The 18,255-nt window shown below is 38.5% G+C and overlaps 1 protein-coding gene across 1 annotated transcript in view; it reads left to right on the top strand.

The window, feature by feature from the left end:
- FHIT (fragile histidine triad diadenosine triphosphatase) overlaps positions 1-18,255 on the top strand; it is a 990,173-nt gene that overhangs the window by 86,425 nt on the left and 885,493 nt on the right. Inside the window, exon 2 of the mRNA XM_087707805.1 lies at positions 14,857-14,983. Within this exon, the coding sequence (XP_087563931.1) occupies positions 14,881-14,983 (103 nt within the window). The 5' untranslated portion in view covers positions 14,857-14,880. The remainder of the gene's footprint in view (positions 1-14,856; positions 14,984-18,255) is intronic.

Here is an 18,255-nt window from a genome sequence, read left to right as displayed (position 1 = left end):
TTGCAAACATGACCCTTACTTACAAGGGGAAAAAGACAGTTTAAGTGGTACATGAGGACTAATTAGTGTTATTATCACAAAGAGGAAGATAGTACTGGAGGACCACATTCAAAGCACCTGAGGGTAGAACAAGAAGTAATGGGTGGAAACTAATCAAGAAGAGAAGCAACTTAGAACTGAGGAGGAATTTCCTGACAGTTAGAACAACTAATCAGTGGAACAGCTTACCTCCAGAAGTTGTGAATGCCCCAACACTGGAAGTCTTTAAGAAGATGTTGGATAGCCATTTGTCTGAAATGGTATAGGTTTTCCTGCCTAGGCAGCGGGTTGGACTAGAAGACCTCCAAGGTCCCTTCCAACTCTGTTATTCTATTCTATTCTTTAAGTGAAGAGGATGGTCAGATGTAGAAGTTCCACAAACTATAATGAAATCTCCAATGAAATGGATTAAACATGGTGCATCTGCCTACAGGATAAACTTTCCACATCTGCTTTAATCCCAGGTTTTCTGTTGGCTAACATTTTACAGCACCAGATGCAATAGGAGCCGTGGTGGTGCAGTGGTTAAAATGCAGTACTGCAGGCAATTCTGCTGATTGCTGGCTGTCTGCAATTTGGCAGTTCAAATCCTACCAGGCTCAGTGTTGACTCAGCCTCCCATCCTTCTGAGGTGGGTAAAATGAGGACCCGAATTGTTGGGGGCAATGTGTTGATTCTGTAAAACTCTTAGAGAGGGCTGTAAAAGCACTATAAATCTGTACGTAAGTCTAAGTGCTATTGGTAATGCATAGCAGATAGACCTCTCTTGGGAAGCTCCGTCTGGGAGAGGTAAAGGCTGTGCCACATTCTGCTGTGCAAGGATTCTAAGGTCATTTCCCTTTTCACACACCCCTCAAATCTGTGAAAAAACTGTTGTCCCATGGTTTCCTTTTTTAGGAGCATATAATCAAAATCTTATGGATGGTTTCGATAGAAAGTAGGGTTGTGTGCAAAAGAGAAGTTACTATAATAACTGTACTTTATAAGCTATAAGAACTATACTTTAAAATGGTTGGACTTGAAATCTGCCAGTCGAAAATCACCTATAGCCGTGATGGCGAACCTATGGCACACGTGCCAGAGGTGGCACGCACAGCCCTCTCTGTGGGCACGTGCACCATCACCAGCTGCTCTCCTGGTTCCTGGTGTGTACATGCACACCATGCAGCTGGTCTTTGCGGGCACCAGAGCGTCAGAAAATGGCCCCAAAACAGCCCGAAAAATGCTGCCAAACCAGGCCATTTTGGGGCTGTTTTCAGGCTTTTTTTGAGCCAGAAACAGCCCAAAAATGACCTAAAACCACCCCAAAATGGCCTGAAAACAGTATGGGAAATGGCCTAAAACGGCCCCAAAACAGGCATGCGTGCAACAGCCTTCTGGTCTTTAGGTTTCCGGTGCTCCGGCATTCGCACATGCACACGCGTTCTGGTTTGGGCACTCTGGGCCGAAAAGGTTCAGCATCATTAACCTATAGATTGTAGTGTAATTGATAATCACCATTTGATAGAAGAAAATAGAGCTGTGGAATCAGTAGGAAATTATGATCTTTTAGTATACTGGAAATAGGAAATAAGCAGCATGGTCCAATATGAACACAATTACAACTAAAAGGGAAATCTTTTTTTTTATGGCTATGATGAGTAGATATTAAAGGGAAAGTCAAGAGCATCTTCCTAAATCACAGAAGTTATTCAAAACCCCAGGAATGAGATTTGACTGGAACATTTTCCATAATTTAAAAAATGGTCAACCAAATCCAGGAAGAGAAAATCCAACATGGCTTTCTAAAATATCAAAAGTTGTGTAAGTTAATAAGGTTTACCTTAGGAAATGGAAAACCTGTTGTAGCTAAGAGGGAGGGAAATGATCACAAGCACTGGCATGATGCCATCACTTTAAACTGGGTGGCCAATCAAATGGCTAATGTGATTCAATTTAAGAAAATGCAAAATAATAAATATTTGGGCAAGAAATCTTAGCAAATACAAATATACGCTGTCTGGCTCTTCACTGTCTGTAACTAACCAAGAAAGAGATGTTCAGGTAATAGCAGGTAACTAAGTGAAGATGTTGACTCAAGATGTGACAGCAATGAAAAAGGAAGATGCCGCATTGGAGAATGTTAAGAAAAGGGCTGAAAATAAAACTGCCAGCACAATAATATCACTATACAAATATATAGTACATCACATCTGCAATCCCGTGCACTGTTCTGGTTGCTGCATTTGAAAAATGATGCAATAGAGTTGGGAAATATGAAGAATGAATGCATTTCTTATGAGAAAAGATAAGATCATTGTTTGGGGCTGTTTAGCCTGAAAAAAGTGAGGATATAGGATAAATAAATCATACAAGGCATGAAAAAAAGAAAATAGTTTCTCCTCTCCAATCACTCAGAGTCATGTGACCTTCTCACTAGCAGAATCAATGGGGAAGCCAGATTCACTCAACAATTCACTCAACTTATCAATTGCAGTGATTCACTTAGCAACTGTAGCAAGAAAGGGGGAAAACTCACTTAACCACTGTCTCGCTTAGCAACAGAAGTTTTGATTTCCGTTGCGGTCGTGAGATGAGAATTACCTGTATTTCATTCTGTGCGATTTGCTTTACATTCTGACTTAAGAGCTTTGCTTTTTTTTTTTTTTTGTTCTGTTTTAATTAGTGAAGTTCAAAGCTATTCTAAAAAAAGAGGCTCGCTTCCCTCTTACACTACAATCCTTAATTATTCACATGGCAATTTAGAATGCTTTTGACCTTTGGTTTTTGAAGCATTGGCTCTTCTCTTTTCCCTGGCTCTCTTCTCTTCGGCTTGAAGGATTTATTATTGCTGAGGGTGGCAAGAAAGAAACATCATCTTCAGTTGGGCTATGTGTTTGTCCTCTTGATGCCTGGCTGCCTGTTCTCTTACTCACGAATTTTATTTTAAAGACATTAGCTCCCCCCCACCCAGCCTCTTTCATCTATTACTATGGCTTGCAATGTCAGTCGCTAAGTTGAAAGACCTTGTCTGCTGTTCTCCAGATCTTTGAAAGCACTTCTAGTTTGTTTCTAAGTGCCGGAATTTCAGGTTATTCTGGCCTGTAACTTTTTTTAAAAGTTTTTTTATTTATAAACACAGATTTACAAGTATACATTCCCTTAGTTATTATTCATATCACATTTTAACACTTTTAAACATTAATTTTTCCACATAAAAAATTAAAATATGTTTGGGATTGCTTTGCTTACCATCCTGTTGTGGCCCAGCAGGAGCTGTTGGAGCTGCCACCAGACTCCGACAGCGAGGGGCCCTATGAGTCGGCTCTGGAGGATGTGGAGGCTCTGGACAGGGTTCCGACTCCAAGCAGGGTGCAGAGAGACTGGTTGGCCACCAGGAGGTGCCTGAGCCTTGGACCAGTGGGGAGGATACAAGGGAGTGTGATCCTGACGTCATGCATTGGAGCAGTGGAGAGGAGACAAGGGAGTTGGTCCTGGATGCCCGGCAACGGAGAGCTAATAGGTGTAAGGAACAGTTACACAGTTACAGGAGATAATTGCACCCAGCTGGTGGTAATTAAGCTCTTCTCAAGACTTTAAAAGGAATGATTGTCCACACGCCCGTTGCGGGAGTCAACGTATTTCCGAGATCTGGAGAACTCTCGTGGCTAGCTTGGCAGGCTGGATTGCTGCCAAGGTTAGTCTGTGCTGGATTGCTGCCAACATCTAGTCTATGCTGGATTGCTGCCTAGGGCTAGTCTGTGTGTTAATAAATCCTTGAAGTATCTTTGTCTCGGCGTGCTTTGGTGTGTGTAGAGGGAGGGGGGTCAGAACACCATCCCATATGCCTATTTTGTTTTACCACCACCCTACTTTCCTTTCCTTTTCTCCCTCCCTCCCTCCTCTGCTTTCTTCTCCTCTTCTCCTTTCCCTTTCCTTGTTCCCCTTCCTTTCCCCTACTCCTCTCTACCTCTTCCACTTCATAACCTCTCTCCTCCTCTTCCTATCTCTCCCAATCTTCCTCTCCTTTCCTCTTTATTCTTTCCCTCTCCTGTCCTCTCTTCCCTCAGGTTATTCTGGCCTGTAACTTAAGTCAGAGATTTAGAAGATATCCCGCTTTCTATGAAACGGTCCCTGATGCACATGTCTGAGTCTCCGGAAGACGGCCATGCTATTGGCTTCTTGCATCTCCCTTATTCTAGGATAGTGTTTCTCACCTTGGCAAATGTCTATGGGGATTCTCAGTCATCCAGGTCATGGCTGTCCCAAAGGTGCTTTTTCAAGAGGCAACTGGACTTTCTGGTTTTTCTTTGAAGACGTTTTGCTTCTTATCCAAGAAGCTTCTTCAGCTCTCAGGAGTTCTCAGGAGCTGAAGAAGCTTCTTCAATGAGAAGGGAAACGTCTTCAAAGAAAAACCAGAAAGTCCAGTTGCCTCTTGAGAAAGCACCTTTGGGACAACCTTGGCAGCTTGAGGATGTGTGGACTTCCAAAATTCCCCAGTCAGCAAACTAGGGAAGAGATATACATCTTGTCCTTTCCGCAGCTTCCCTTCCTTGTGCTTTGTTGCTTCAACCAATTTTTTTTCGTTCAGCTGGGCTCACTTCCAGTACTAGAGTTCTGCTAGTAAAAAAAAGGCAGAGAGAGGGAGGGAATGGGGCAGAGTTTAAGTATCCTCCCACGAGACCTCCATTTCCTGAAAATATTACTTGAGGGTGTCTAAGAACCACCTCCTGCCTTCTCCCATTGAGACCTCCTTGTGCGCTGTTCTTCAATACTTTGCTTATTTGTCTGCAACATCCTGATGATCATTTGGCAGAGGTGAGGAGGAGGCATTCTCCACTGTGACACCCATTATACGGAATAATACCCTTGTAGAGATCTGGCAGACTGTCAACACTGATGACATCTGCCAATAATTGAAAATATATTTTTCTGCTCAGATCTTTCCCCCTAAGCTTGTCTATTTACCTTGAAAAGCAAAATAAAATACAAGAATTTAAAAAAAGCATAACATAGTTATATCTCAAGGTTTTTTTTAATGCTGCGTTTTATTTGACTAAGATATTTTCCCAGGATTTTCAATTGATTGAAATGTTAAATATGCACATCGACGTATTATTTACTTGTTTATTTGTTTAAAACATTTATGTGGCTGACCCAGCTCAGCCAATGTGACTCTGAGTAGCTTGCAAAAAACAAAATACAACAAAGCTGTAAAAGAATGCAAAACCACAATACGTGCACCTACAAACAATATTAAAAGATACATATTTGCATCATGAGCATTGTGTACGTACATATAGTCCTCAACATGACTATTCATTTTGTGATTGTTTAGCTGAAAAATAAGGGTCGCGGTGGCTCAGTGGCTAAGATGCTGAGCTTGTCAATCAAAAAGGTCGGCAGTTCAATGGTTCGAATCCCTAGCACCACATAATGGAGTGAGCTCCTGTTACTTGTCCCAGCTTCTGCCAACCTAGCAGTTCAAAAGCATGTAAAAATGCAAGTAGAAAAATAGGAACCATCTTTGGTGGGAAGGTAACAGCATTCTGTGTGCCTTTGGCATTTACTCATACTGGCCACATGACCACGGAGACGTCTTCGGATAGCGCTGGCTCTTCAGCTATGAAACAGCAATGAGCACTGCCCCCTAGAGTCAAGAATGACTAGCACATATGTGCAAGGGAAATCTTTACCTTAGCTGCTGAAAAAAGTAACTTATGAAAATTACCAGTCCTCGCACTTATGACTACTGCAACATTTCCGCAGTCACCTGATCATGATTTGGATGTTTGACAATGGTTGTGCATTTTTGACGTTCTCAGCACCTCTTGGTCATGTAATTGCCTTTTTCTACCTTCTGACAAGCACAGTCAACACAGAAAAGAGCAGGGAAGGTCATAAATCTCAGTCATGTGATGTCTCACATAAGGATCTATGGTTATTCGCTTAACAACAAAAGAGATGGTGAAATTGGGTGCAATCCCATGCTGCTCATATAATGATTCCAGTCCCTATTGCAATTGTAAGTTGAGGACTGCTTGTGCATAATATACACATATATACTCAGAATCACTGGAGTTTATGAGGCATAATAATCTGGTTTGTGGGAGACTCTAGCTTGCTTTCTTGCGGAAAAAAGTTCTTCAGACGTTAGAAAATCTTGACAAGCTCAAGAAGATGAATTGCTGCAGTAAAATTTGAAGGTCAGCTGAGTCCCTGTAGGTATTTTAGACTAGATTCCTTTCACTCAGAGGAGTCTGTAGGATTCAGTGTTTTTGCTAAAAGTTCTAAGAGCTGAACTGCTTTCCCACCTGCTATGTTTTTAACTGAACGTTCCCATCACATTCCCACCAAGTTTACTGAATTTGGTATATTAATTACATGGCACCTGCTGCTAATATTTTTCTGTGCTTCCAGTTGGAAGGTATGTCTTGATCCTTCTGCAGAAGATACAGGTGGTCCTCGACTGTTTAGTGACTGTTCAAAGTTACAATGGCACTGGAAAAAGTGGCTGGATGACCATTTTTCACACTTATGATCTTTGTCGCGTCCCCGTGATCACGTGATCAAAATTCAGATGCGTGGCCACTGACTCCTATTTATGACAATTACAGATTCCCAGGGTCATGTGATTTGCAACCTTCTGACCGGCAAAGTCAATGGGCAAGTCAGGTTCAATTAACAACCGGGTTACTAACTTATCAACTATAGCGATTCACTTAACAACTGTGCCGAGAAAGGTCATAAAATGGGGGCAAAACTCACTTAACAAATGTCTCACTTAACCACAGTAATTTTGGGCTCAGTTGCGGTCGTAAATCGAGGCCGACCTGTATAAGCCTTGAGTAATCCTAACTCTAACTCAGCTCAGGACTTTATGGTCTTCGTGGCAACTATGGATCTCTTCCATGTCATTGACAACTTGATGCATTCTGGCAGTCATACATCAGATTGGGTTTTTGTCTTGGGATGGTAGCGATTTAGCAATAGCACTTAGACGTATATACCACTTCACAGTGATTTAGCCCTCTCTAAGCGGTTTACAGAGTCAGGATAATTGCCCCCAACAATCTGGGTCCTCATTTTACCCACCTCGGAAGGATGGGAGACCGAGTCAACCTTGAGCCTAGTGAGATCTGAATCGAAATGGAGAAAAATGGTTTTGTGCATGAGTGTGTGTGTGTGTGTGTTTGAGTGAGCAAGGGATCCAGTAAGGGAACTGTGCCTATTTAGAAAAGAAGGTAAATTATTGCAAACATGATCAGTTGAAGATAAGTATGGGGACAGGTTGGGCGGTGAGAGAAAGTGATAAAAGAGTAGGAGAGAGGAAGAGAGGAAGAAAAAAGAGGGAAGAGAGACAGAAAAAGACAGAGAAGGAGAGAGAAAGTGACAGAAGAGTGGGAAAGAAAGAGAGAGAAAGAGAGACAAAGAGAAAGGATGAGACAGAGACAAAGAGGAGAGAGAAGGGAGAAGGAGAGAAAAAGTGACAGAAGAATGGAAAAGAAAGAAAGAGAAGAGAGACAAAGAGAAAGAGGATGTGAGAGACAGAGAGAGAAGAGAGGAAGAAGAAAGAGGAAGAGAGAACATCTCATTTCAACCCTGAGGTGCAAATATTCTCTTTGACTGGTAATTTTATTTGTCCATTTACTATCCAATATCCTCATTCCTCCTTAAATTCATCAAGAATTTCCTTCTTTTTATTGAATTTATCACAATACCTTGAGAACAACGTTTTCAGCATAGCTTTACAGCTATTTAAAATATATAGAAATTTAGGTCACATTTTCAGAACATTATTCTACTATTTATAAGTCACTAAGTCAAAGAAACAGAATTCAGAAAGTTGGCTTCCCTTTTTGTAATTGCCTATTGCCTGCTTAACTTTTTACCTACATTTTTGATAACTGATATTCACTGTTGACCCAAGAAGCCCATCATAGAAAGAAACCCTCCATGTGAACTTTGTTTGGTTTCCATGGAATGAAGTTGGTCTCTTTCTCAACCATACAGTAGCATATTCTTTCTAAGGAGGATATAATCAAGATAGTCCATAACTGCCTACCAATCTAACAGTATAGCAATTGACAATCTCTTTATATTTCAATTCTAACTCTTTCAGTCTTAAAGGTTTGGTGAGGAGAAATCCAAAAATTATTTTAAAGAGGAAAACAAATGCTTGCACAATTGCATCCATGGAGACATGTATATATTATGCACAACACACAGAGAAACAAACTTAACAAAGTGCTAAGTCTGCCCACCAACTAACTCTCCCTCTCTCTTTCGCTAGAGAGAGAGAGAGAGAGAGAGAGTATCCCTCCTTCCTTCAGCCCAACACTCTCACTGGCATCCCGGCCAGACGAGAGGGACTACAGAGGGTCTCCTAGAGTATAGGTCAGTGAGTCATTCGATGGGAAAGTTGCCTCTTGGAAGGAATGACCCGGATTGGCTTCCGCTTTCGATCTGCCACCCAAAGACTGAATGGAGAAGCAAAGAGGCAGGAGAGACGAAGCAGAAGAGATGAAGCGGGAGCCAATCTGGGTCATTCCTCCCAAGAGGCAACTTTCCCATCGAATGACTCGCTGCCCTAGACTTGAGGAGACCCTCTGCAGTCCCTCTCATCTGGCCGGGATGCCAGCGAGAGTGTTGGGCTGAAGGAAGGAGGGATACTCTCTCTCTCTGTCTCTCCCTCCCTCCCTCCCTCTCTGGCAAATCTGAGCAGCCGCTGCTGGGAGCCTGTCCCATGCCTTCTCCCAACCCCCACACCCCTTCTCTGAGCTACTTACTTTCTGCCTTGTGGATCTAGAACTGATTGCTATCTCCAGGCTGGCTCTCCTCTCCTATTATGGTGGAAGGCGTCTCACAAAAACTACTGTGCGGCAGTTGGAAACTGCTGCACGGTGTTTTGTTGCCATGTGTGCGGCTGCGCAGCCACGCAGCTTAGAGGGAACAGTGGTGTCAAGGCAGAATGGAGAAACCCACCACTAAAATATACCTGAATAATTCTTCTTGTTTTACTTAGTCTCTGTTTTTTATTTGAGTAATCAGTTTTGTATTATAAATTCTAAATACTGAGCTCTTTGGTGTTCCTTGCTCTTTCACATCAATTTTAGTCTTCAGTCAAAGAGTTGGTTCTAGCTCTTTGTGATTTGATACACAGCCTGTAATTTCATTGGTGTTGTTTGTCATTAACTGCTTCTTTAAGTTCTTGTAAACTTCTGTTTGTGTCATAAGTAACACTACATCAGTGTCATTTAGCCACTTTTGTCTTCTTTGGCATCTTTCAATTGCCTTCAATTTTTTAAATGACTCTTGCCTTTATATTATGTTCTACTTTTAGCTTCCAGAGAGCAGAGAAGTTTTATTTAATCTAATATTGAATTTTTGTTCCTGTCATGCAAGTTATTTTGAACAATTTTTCCCAGAACTACTGTTCAAAGGCATCATTTTCTCTTTGTTCAGATTTTCTGATATTCTAGCTTTTGCAATCATATGTTACAACTGGGAAAACAGTGGCCTTGTCAGTATGTACCTTTGTTGTCATTGTGATGTCTCTGCACTAATGTAGTCTAGATCTCTCCTAGTCTTTTCCCAAGTATCGGGCATCTTATTATTTCATGGCTACGGGCCCCATTTCTGTGAATTTTGGGTGTAAGAAGATAAAGTCTGTTACTACTTCAGCTTCGCTTCTTATTTGTGTTGGGTTGGTACTGTTGAATCACAATGCTGACACAATCCCGGTGTGTATTTTTTCTATAATATTAAATAGTGGGCCATCTTGTACCTTCAGCAAGGGACTCTTTTTCTTGGCTTCCAACAGTCAATGTGGTATTTTTTTTTAGATCATTAATGTTTTTTCCAGCAATAATTCCTATTCCTTAATTTCTTAATTTCTCCTATTCCACCATTTGTCACAATTTATTCTGTATATAACTTAAATAAATAATAGGAAATTACTTTTGTGTCCTCATTTCCCAGTTTTTAATTTTGTAGCTGTTCCACATTCCATGTTAACTACCCCTTCATAGTTGGATTGCCTTTTTGTCTGAAGCCCCAGGACACTTCCGGATTAAAAGGATTAGCCAGTGACATCACTGTTGTTCAGGGGGCATCCGGTTGGGGTCTCCTTTCATATCCCCATACCCAACAAAGTAGTATGTATCTTTCTACTTGTGAATAAACACTTTTGAACTGCTAGGTTAGAAGGAGCTGGAGCAAATGACGTGAGCTCACCCCATCATTCAGCAGCACTCAGGTCTTGAACACAGATTTGCTGCTCATCAACCCAGCATCCTAACCACATGACCCACCATGCTCCTCCTTCATAGTTTATAACTGAACGCTGAGCATCAGCCAAGTTATAAGTCAAGATCGTACTAGTAAGAAATGGGTTGTTTAATTAGCCTTCTCACTCCAGAGATCATCATCTTCTAGTTTGGATAGGGTTGAACTTCCCTTTGTTGTGTTGCTGTGTTCTTTGGGAGTTCTCCTGGATTCTCACCTTCTGCTTAAACATCAAGGGCCCCTGTTGTCCAATTCCATTTTGGTCCAGGATGTCTTGTCACAGTCATTTTTGTGTCTTCGTCACTTCATAATTGCATCTTTACACTTTGCTCTACATGGCAGCCTTTGGAAGAACATCCAAAAAGTCAAATTATTTTTAACAATATTTTTATTGAAATTATTTAATTTCAATTAAATGGTAAAATAATAGTAGCAATCATGAAAGATAATAAAAATACTAAGTATTGGGGGAAAAACATAAAAAGAAGTAGAAAATAAAGCGACAGAATAAGAAAAGAGAAATGGTAAAGAAGTGTGTTTTCATATTCTTGACGGTAGCTATAGATGCATTTATATTTTGGCCTCACTCTGTAAAGTTACATCATAATTTATGTACCTGCAGCATCCAACATGGAATTCTTTTCACTGTCTTGTATCTGTTGTGGTATTTATTTGGTCTCACCTATCATTGCCATTTGTATTTTCTTCTGTTCTACTCTAAAATCTTGGGAATAAAAGAATCTTGCTTTCTACACAGATTGCAATCTGAATCTCCATTGTTCAAAAGTGAAAATATCTCTTCCAACATTATTCCATCTATTTCCTTCTGTTTAAGTTTTTTAGAAAAAAAATATACTTTTTTCCTGCTTGCATTGTATACATATATATTAGATTGATGATACTAATAATGGAAAAAACATGGAATTGGAAATTATTAGAGAATGTTACCAATACTAAAATAATATAATGACAGAATAGGATATTAAAAATGCTTTATTATTGGGTATATTGAAGATGATATAATGAATTACTATAATATAAATGAATTCATATTTAGAATACCTTGTTTAAAATGAAGAAACAATAGTGATAATCAAACAAATGAAGTATTATAACAATAATGTATACAAATATATTTGATTGACAATATGTGACTTTAGATAAAGTTTAAGTGATGACTATGGAAAGGACGTACAAAAACCTTGTAACCAATCGACACTGTACTTAATTGAAGATGTTTTTATCTTACATGTCTTATTTGTTTATGTTTGTTTAAAAATAAAATAAAAATATTTTTTTTTTAAAAAAGACATAGCAATCTTTTTCTGAAATATCTTCTTCCTGTTATCTTGGAATTGCTATAAATCTTAAGCAAGATTCTTTTACATTCAGTTCCAATAAAGTCAAATTGTCCAAAATTGTCTTTATTTATAACTCATACTTTACAAAACTTTCACTTTGTTTCAAGTCTGCAGCCAGATACCCTACAGATACTTTACTGTTCTTAACTTCTTTCACATTTTTTAAAAAAATTCCTGCAATCCTTCTTCCATTTCCTTTTTACACCATTGCAGTCATCTCTTTGCCAAATTCTTCCAATACTTTCTGCAATGAATCTTGTGAAATGCCTTGTCTGTAAGTCGTTCTGAACCCTTGTGTCCTTCTTCTAATTTAGGAGTTTGTTTTGGGTTTGCCATTGTGAGAAAGTGAAAGCATGTTGATAAAAGTAAAAGATTTCTCCTATTTTTTTTTTGCTTTGCTATGTTCAGCACTTTAGTTCCAATTAGTTCTCCATAGTTACATTTTCATAGTTTAGTATATATTATCCTTATCTTCTTGTTTTGTAAAATCCACCAATTATTTACTGTTCTTAAAAATAAACAAACAGCATTTCCACAAAGATCTGGTCTGTTCATTAATTAATTTTGTTATTTTCAAAGGAACTTTCATAATATTCCTTTAAAAAAAATCACTATGCCCTTTATTCATTAAAAAATTCTTGGATTGTGATTTTGTTAAGTTTTTTGCTTTTAAATTAAAATCCTTTAAAATGTTGTTCCCTTTCTTAATTTTAAAAAGAAGGCACTTCATGAGATCTTTAATTTTCATTGCCATATCTTTCTTAGATTGTAAAGTAATTAAATCCAAAGATGTTTTAAGAAAGTGAGGCTTATGTTGGTCAAATGTCCATTAAGACTACACAGCGGTTAAATCTAGGCCTAACTATGGATTAGAAATGCTTAATATGGAATATAAACTGGCAAATGCTTCCCCAAAAGACAAAAAAAAACCCCTCATTATGTGAAACAGTTAAAACAAAATGTGATTTTTCTTACAATAAACACATATTTGGAAAAAAAGATGTTAAATGTTTAAGTCACAAAAACTAAGAGAAGAATTTATCTCAGAAGAACTGGGGAAAAAAATGAGTTGTTTTGAACATAAATCTCCAACTATTTCCAAAATTTATATTGACTGAAAATTATGACAGACATATTAGGGTGGAAGTTAATGTAGAGAGGGTTAAGACTTTGATATTGGGAATTTATGCCCCCAAATGAACATAAAACAGTATTTTATAAACAACTTATGAACGTTATTTGTAGCTCAGGATTGTATGGAGTTGGTGCTCTATGAGATTTTTGACATTTTTTGCCTTGCAGACATTTCATTACCCAACTAGGTAACATCTTCAGTGCTAGAAGGGAAGGGATTACACTTCCATGAACACTGAGAGCGCAAGCCACTGTATATAAACAGAGAGCAAATTGCAATCCCTTCTACCACTGAAGTTTTTATCTAGTCGGTAAGGAAAGATCTGCAAGAATACAACCGAGAGAACTCCAAGAATTCCACAGACTTATGGATAAATTATTGGGTTTCATCTTTGAACATTGATGTCTCCTCAGGGATTGGAATAGAGTATTTCTCCACAAAAAGATGTGGAGAAAATGGGAAAAAATATTAACAACACACGGGGGATATTACCAAAGGATTTTTAAAAAAAATTTAATGGATAATTTGGAGCTTGTTGATACATGTAGATATAAAAATGGTGATTCAAAAGAGTATACTTATTCTTGTTTTTTCCTCTTGCCATACAAAGTTAGGTATATTTTTCTCATTGTTTAAATGGTGTATCAGTTACCAGAATAGGTATTGTTTAAAACAAAAACATCATTTTTGGAAAACATTTATTTTTATCACAGAAACTCTGCCCAACAATGACAAATTTTAATTTCTCCCGTCAGAAAGTCAAATTAGTTCAGCATACAGTGACCTAGGTTGCCTGTGTAGCACCTCATCTCTGGAAACTGCATTGGTTGCTAGTCAGTTTCCAGGTGCAATTCAAGTGCTAATTTTTTTTTAAAAAAAAATCAAATTAGTTCCAGTGCCTAGTTCCTGGTGAGTTCATGGACAGGACCATGCAGTTTTATTTTGGTAACATTGTACAAGTGTTTTTCTTTTTCCTTTGCCCATAATGATTTCTAACTTCCTGGACAAAGACTGGGGGGGGGGGAGACTATCCCCAAATTACCCAGATGGCTTTAGTGCTTAAAGGAAGAGTACAACTTACGTCTCCTTACACCTACTCTAATTGTTTGATTGAAACTCCTGACTGATCTCAAGATGCTGATTATCATCTTGCATGGTTCAGGGTCTGGTCATTTTCAAGACAACCTGCTTCACAGTGAACTTCCTACCTTGTAAGATCTGATGGTGACCCCGCTAAAGGTGTCATCCTCTAAAGAGTGGCTAGTTCAAGATGACCAAATGTCAGCTGCAAAAGTGCTGATGATCATTAGATGTCAATAAATGGTTAGGTACTCTTCATCTTCCTTGAAAGTGACAACAGTTAATCAGTGAAACAGCTTATCTCTGGAAGTTGTGGGTGCTCCATCACTGGAGGTTTTCAAGAAGAGACTGGACAGCCATTTGTCCAGGGTGGTATAAGGTCTTCTGCTTGAGCACGGGGATTGGACTAAAAGACCTCCAAGGTCCCTTCTGACTGTGATGTTCTATGTTCTATTTCTTTGCTGCTTACTAATGGCCTTTTTGGATTTGGGCAACCCAGATATGGCCCCGTTAAAGTAGAATGTGAAAAATGAAGGACCAGTTAGATAAATTATTTCACACTAATAAGCTACGGTGGACAAGACTATCAGTTCTCTTTATCTTTCCCTGTAGGATACAAATTATTTCTAGACAATTTTCAGACATCATATAATAATGTTATTACTTTTTTTAAAAAATGGTATTTTTTTCCTACAGGGAAGCTTGTGATTGTTTACTCAGCCATTCTCTAGCAAACATCAAACATGTCCAATTAGCACAGAGATACACTGATGAAAAAACCTGCAAACTAATGTTCACTTGCCCAAGACGCAGATGTTTCTTTGAGAAGATTCAAGCAGGGAAATGAAAAAAAAGAACAGAACAGAACAACAACAAAAAAGTGTTAAGCTCCAGTAATTGAAAATATCCTATCAGTGATCTTGCTTGCATGATAAAATGAGATAAAATTAAATTTTCCAATGTTCTCCTCTGCAGATTTTGTACATAAAAGGGTTGAACATGTCGCTCCGTTTTGGACAACATCTCATCAAGCCTTCTCTTGTGTTTCTGAAGACAGAGCTGTCTTTTGCACTTGTGAACAGGAAACCTGTGGTTCCAGGCCGTATCCTTTTTTCTTCTTCTTCTGGTTAGGAAGTATCAAGTATAACAGATGGCTTTGGATCTCTGGCTATCTGCCTGGAAGTGGGCACTTTTCCTTGCTTCTTGCAGAAGAACAGGTAAGATGTTACTTATATTTATTCTGAAGCCAGTCAGTGGAACATAACATGCTTGATCAGTGTTGCAGAACTTTTGAAAGAGGTTGCTTAGCAACGGTGACCAAAGAGGTGATTTTTCTCCTGACCTTTTCACCAAAGGGAGATATATAAATAAACAGGCATTTAGCATTTTTGAAAAAGGAGTTGAACATGCTTCAAAGATCCTCTCTGTTTTAATTGTTGCATTGTTGGACCAGAAATTAGACCTTTGTGGGTTTCAGTGTGTATGAGGGACACATTCAGCTGGAATGACTAATTTCCCAGGTGAGCAATGGCTTTTTGAGGGAACAACCAAGACTCAACAGTAAGTCATACACTCTTATGCCAGAAAGTCCTAGGATCAATCTTAGATATCTAGTAGCATATAATGAAAGAGCCCTTTGCTTGAGTTCCTAGAAAGTTCTCAGAATGAGAAATGTTGATCTCGGCAGACAAATAGCCGAACCTGGCCTAAGCAACTTCCTAGATATAATAAGGTGCACACAGACTAATTGTTTTGAGAGATCTGGGTCCTGAAATAGGACATGAAATCTCAGATAGAAAAAATACTGCTCAAACTTAATAGGTGGGTTGGTTCTTTTGTTCAGATTTAAGCTAGCTTTTTGCATGTGAAAGTTAGTGTTAAACCTTCAAAGCACAATCAAATCAGTTTTAACTGATTTGCTTGGAATTCTCTCTCCTGTTAGTCTATACATTTGCTTTGCTGACTGAGGAATTGTGGGAGTTGAAATCCACAGTTCTTCAGATGGTCCAGGTTGTGAAACACCGTCTTAGACTGATCTCCAGCTGCAAAAAATAGCACAGTGGGAAACAGTGGCCCATATAAACATCTAGAAAACCCTAGCAGCACTTCCTCAATCTGTTGAACTCTCCCCCTTTCATCTGGATGTGTTTAATTATTATGTCTAATAGATGCTGAGGATAATGGATGGTGGTTCATTTTATAGCACTGGAATCTCAGTGCCCATATTTATAAAGAAATCAAATGCATAAATGAAAAACAGTGATCTTTCCAATAGTGATGAACTTCATTAGCCTAGAAACTATTGATATGACTGTCACTAGTTGCCAATTATGCTGACCATACATTACTTCTTACATTGGAAACACTTTTCTCTCAGGGCCAATTGCTGGAGAACATAATGGTTACAGAGAGTTTTGCTTCTGTTCCCTGCCTATGGTATATTCATGTCGTACTTGATTGACCATTTGTGGAATCAAAATAATTAGGCCTTTGGAATGATCCAAAAAAGATTGTTCTCTGTAATGGCCCAAACGTCATGGAAGATCCTTCCATTGTGAATTGATTATCCTTCATGAAATAGGGCTTCTGAAAAGCAGTAAGGATGGAATGGTTTTTGAGTGGTTTTGGTTCTTGATGGTTATTTTGAATGGAAGTGATAATATGAATTTTTGGTATAAGTACTTATAGATTTAGCCAAGTTGTTGGCTGTTTTTCAACTCACTGTGCATTTTAATGTTTAAATTTGAAGACTTTATAGCAGTCATGATGTAAATTATTACTGTGGATGATTGTCTTGTTTTATATGGATTGTAAGCTGCTGTGAGTCCATGTGGATTTGACAGCACAAAAATTTAACAAACAAATGCATAAGTAAATGTAATCATACAATAGCTGGCAGGCATCTTGCTTTAAAAGCTAAACTTTGGAACTCGGTAAACAATGCAGACTGATACATGTTTCCCAATTAGACTACAACATGGACGATTTTACATTAGTGTTTAGTGCATTAATGCATCTTTAAAGCAAGTTGAATCCACTGGTTTATTTTAACTGGAAAAAAAATGTTGAACTGTGTAATCACATGTGCGCGAGTGTTTAGTATGTTTCCTAATGTTACAATTTGTAATAATGCATGTATTCACTGTTGAGTAAGTGTTTACTTAAAGAAAAAGTATCCTTCCCAGCATTTAACTAAGAGAGACAAACTAAGGGGTGGGGGGGAGAAGAAAGGCTATATGCTGTGTGTGTGTTAAAAAAAAAAAAATCAAGATTGAGATTTTGCCCACACAACTGAAGTCCTCTTTTTATGTATATCATACAGTCCAGTAGATGTGCCTGGGTGGGGTACTACTACCCTGATAAAAGCAGAATTTGCTAAATAAATAAAGTGTTTGTGAGCCAGGAGAAGATAGCCATAAAGGAACATTCGCCAGTTCCAACAGGGAATATATTTCCTATATTTTACAGCAGTAATTTTATCTACTTGGGTTTGACTCACTTAGAGAATGCCTTTTAATATATCTGTTTCCTAGCAGACAATGAAATATTAACATATTTGAATTTCTGTAAGTTGCAGACAAAAGGAATGGCTTTAAAAGCTGATTCAATTCAGATGTCAGGTTAATTAACTTGTGTGTTTTGAAATATTCAGGTTTCCAAAAAGGAGGGGCAGACATTTAGGCCGGGGGATTATTCATACAGTGAACCATGTTCTGGGAAGGCTGCCTAGCAAGGATAAACTGCTGGAAACATCAACAGCTCCAAGGAAGGAGACTAAAATTCAGCATACACCAGTGGTCCCCCTTGGTTACTCTCATGCCGTCGTAATGTTTAATATGCACATACACATTTTATTGATTAAGACTTTCTCTTTCTCCAATTGATATGCCTGCACATTCAATCATGTATTTCCTTTGTAACAACACTGGGGTTAATACATCTCCAAATTAAATTAGGTATATTTGATTTAAACAAATAGCTTGAAAAATCCAATCTAGCCAGTGTGTGTAATTTTGGATTCATAAATGATCTTGTTTGACCTGTTTTCCAATCCCTAGATTTGATTTCTTTTCTCTTTTATGGTGTTCATTTTATTTCTTTCTCTCCCATATCTATAAACTAGACAGCATTTTTTTTAACTCCCTGAACTTATGATTCTGTATTAGTTTTGTTTACTGGTTCATTTTTGCTGTCTTTTGAAACAGGAACTACGGTATGGCTTTACGCAGGGCTCTAAATGAGTCCTGCTCGGGGATTTTTGTCCCTATGTGAGAGAAAGTTAATCATGTTCATCTTTCATTATACCCATGCTGGAGAAAAAAAACATTGACAAGAAGAGGCTGTTGCATATGCATTAATTGCCCTTGTCAGTTA

This window comes from Thamnophis sirtalis, unplaced genomic scaffold (genome assembly GCF_051295495.1).
Source record: "Thamnophis sirtalis isolate CommonGarterSnake01/CBP01778 unplaced genomic scaffold, rThaSir2_p1.2 scaffold_3, whole genome shotgun sequence".
In the NCBI taxonomy this organism is placed as follows: domain Eukaryota; kingdom Metazoa; phylum Chordata; class Lepidosauria; order Squamata; family Natricidae; genus Thamnophis; species Thamnophis sirtalis.
Note: the sequence above shows the minus strand (reverse complement) of the source record. Positions and strands in the feature narration are given on the sequence as shown.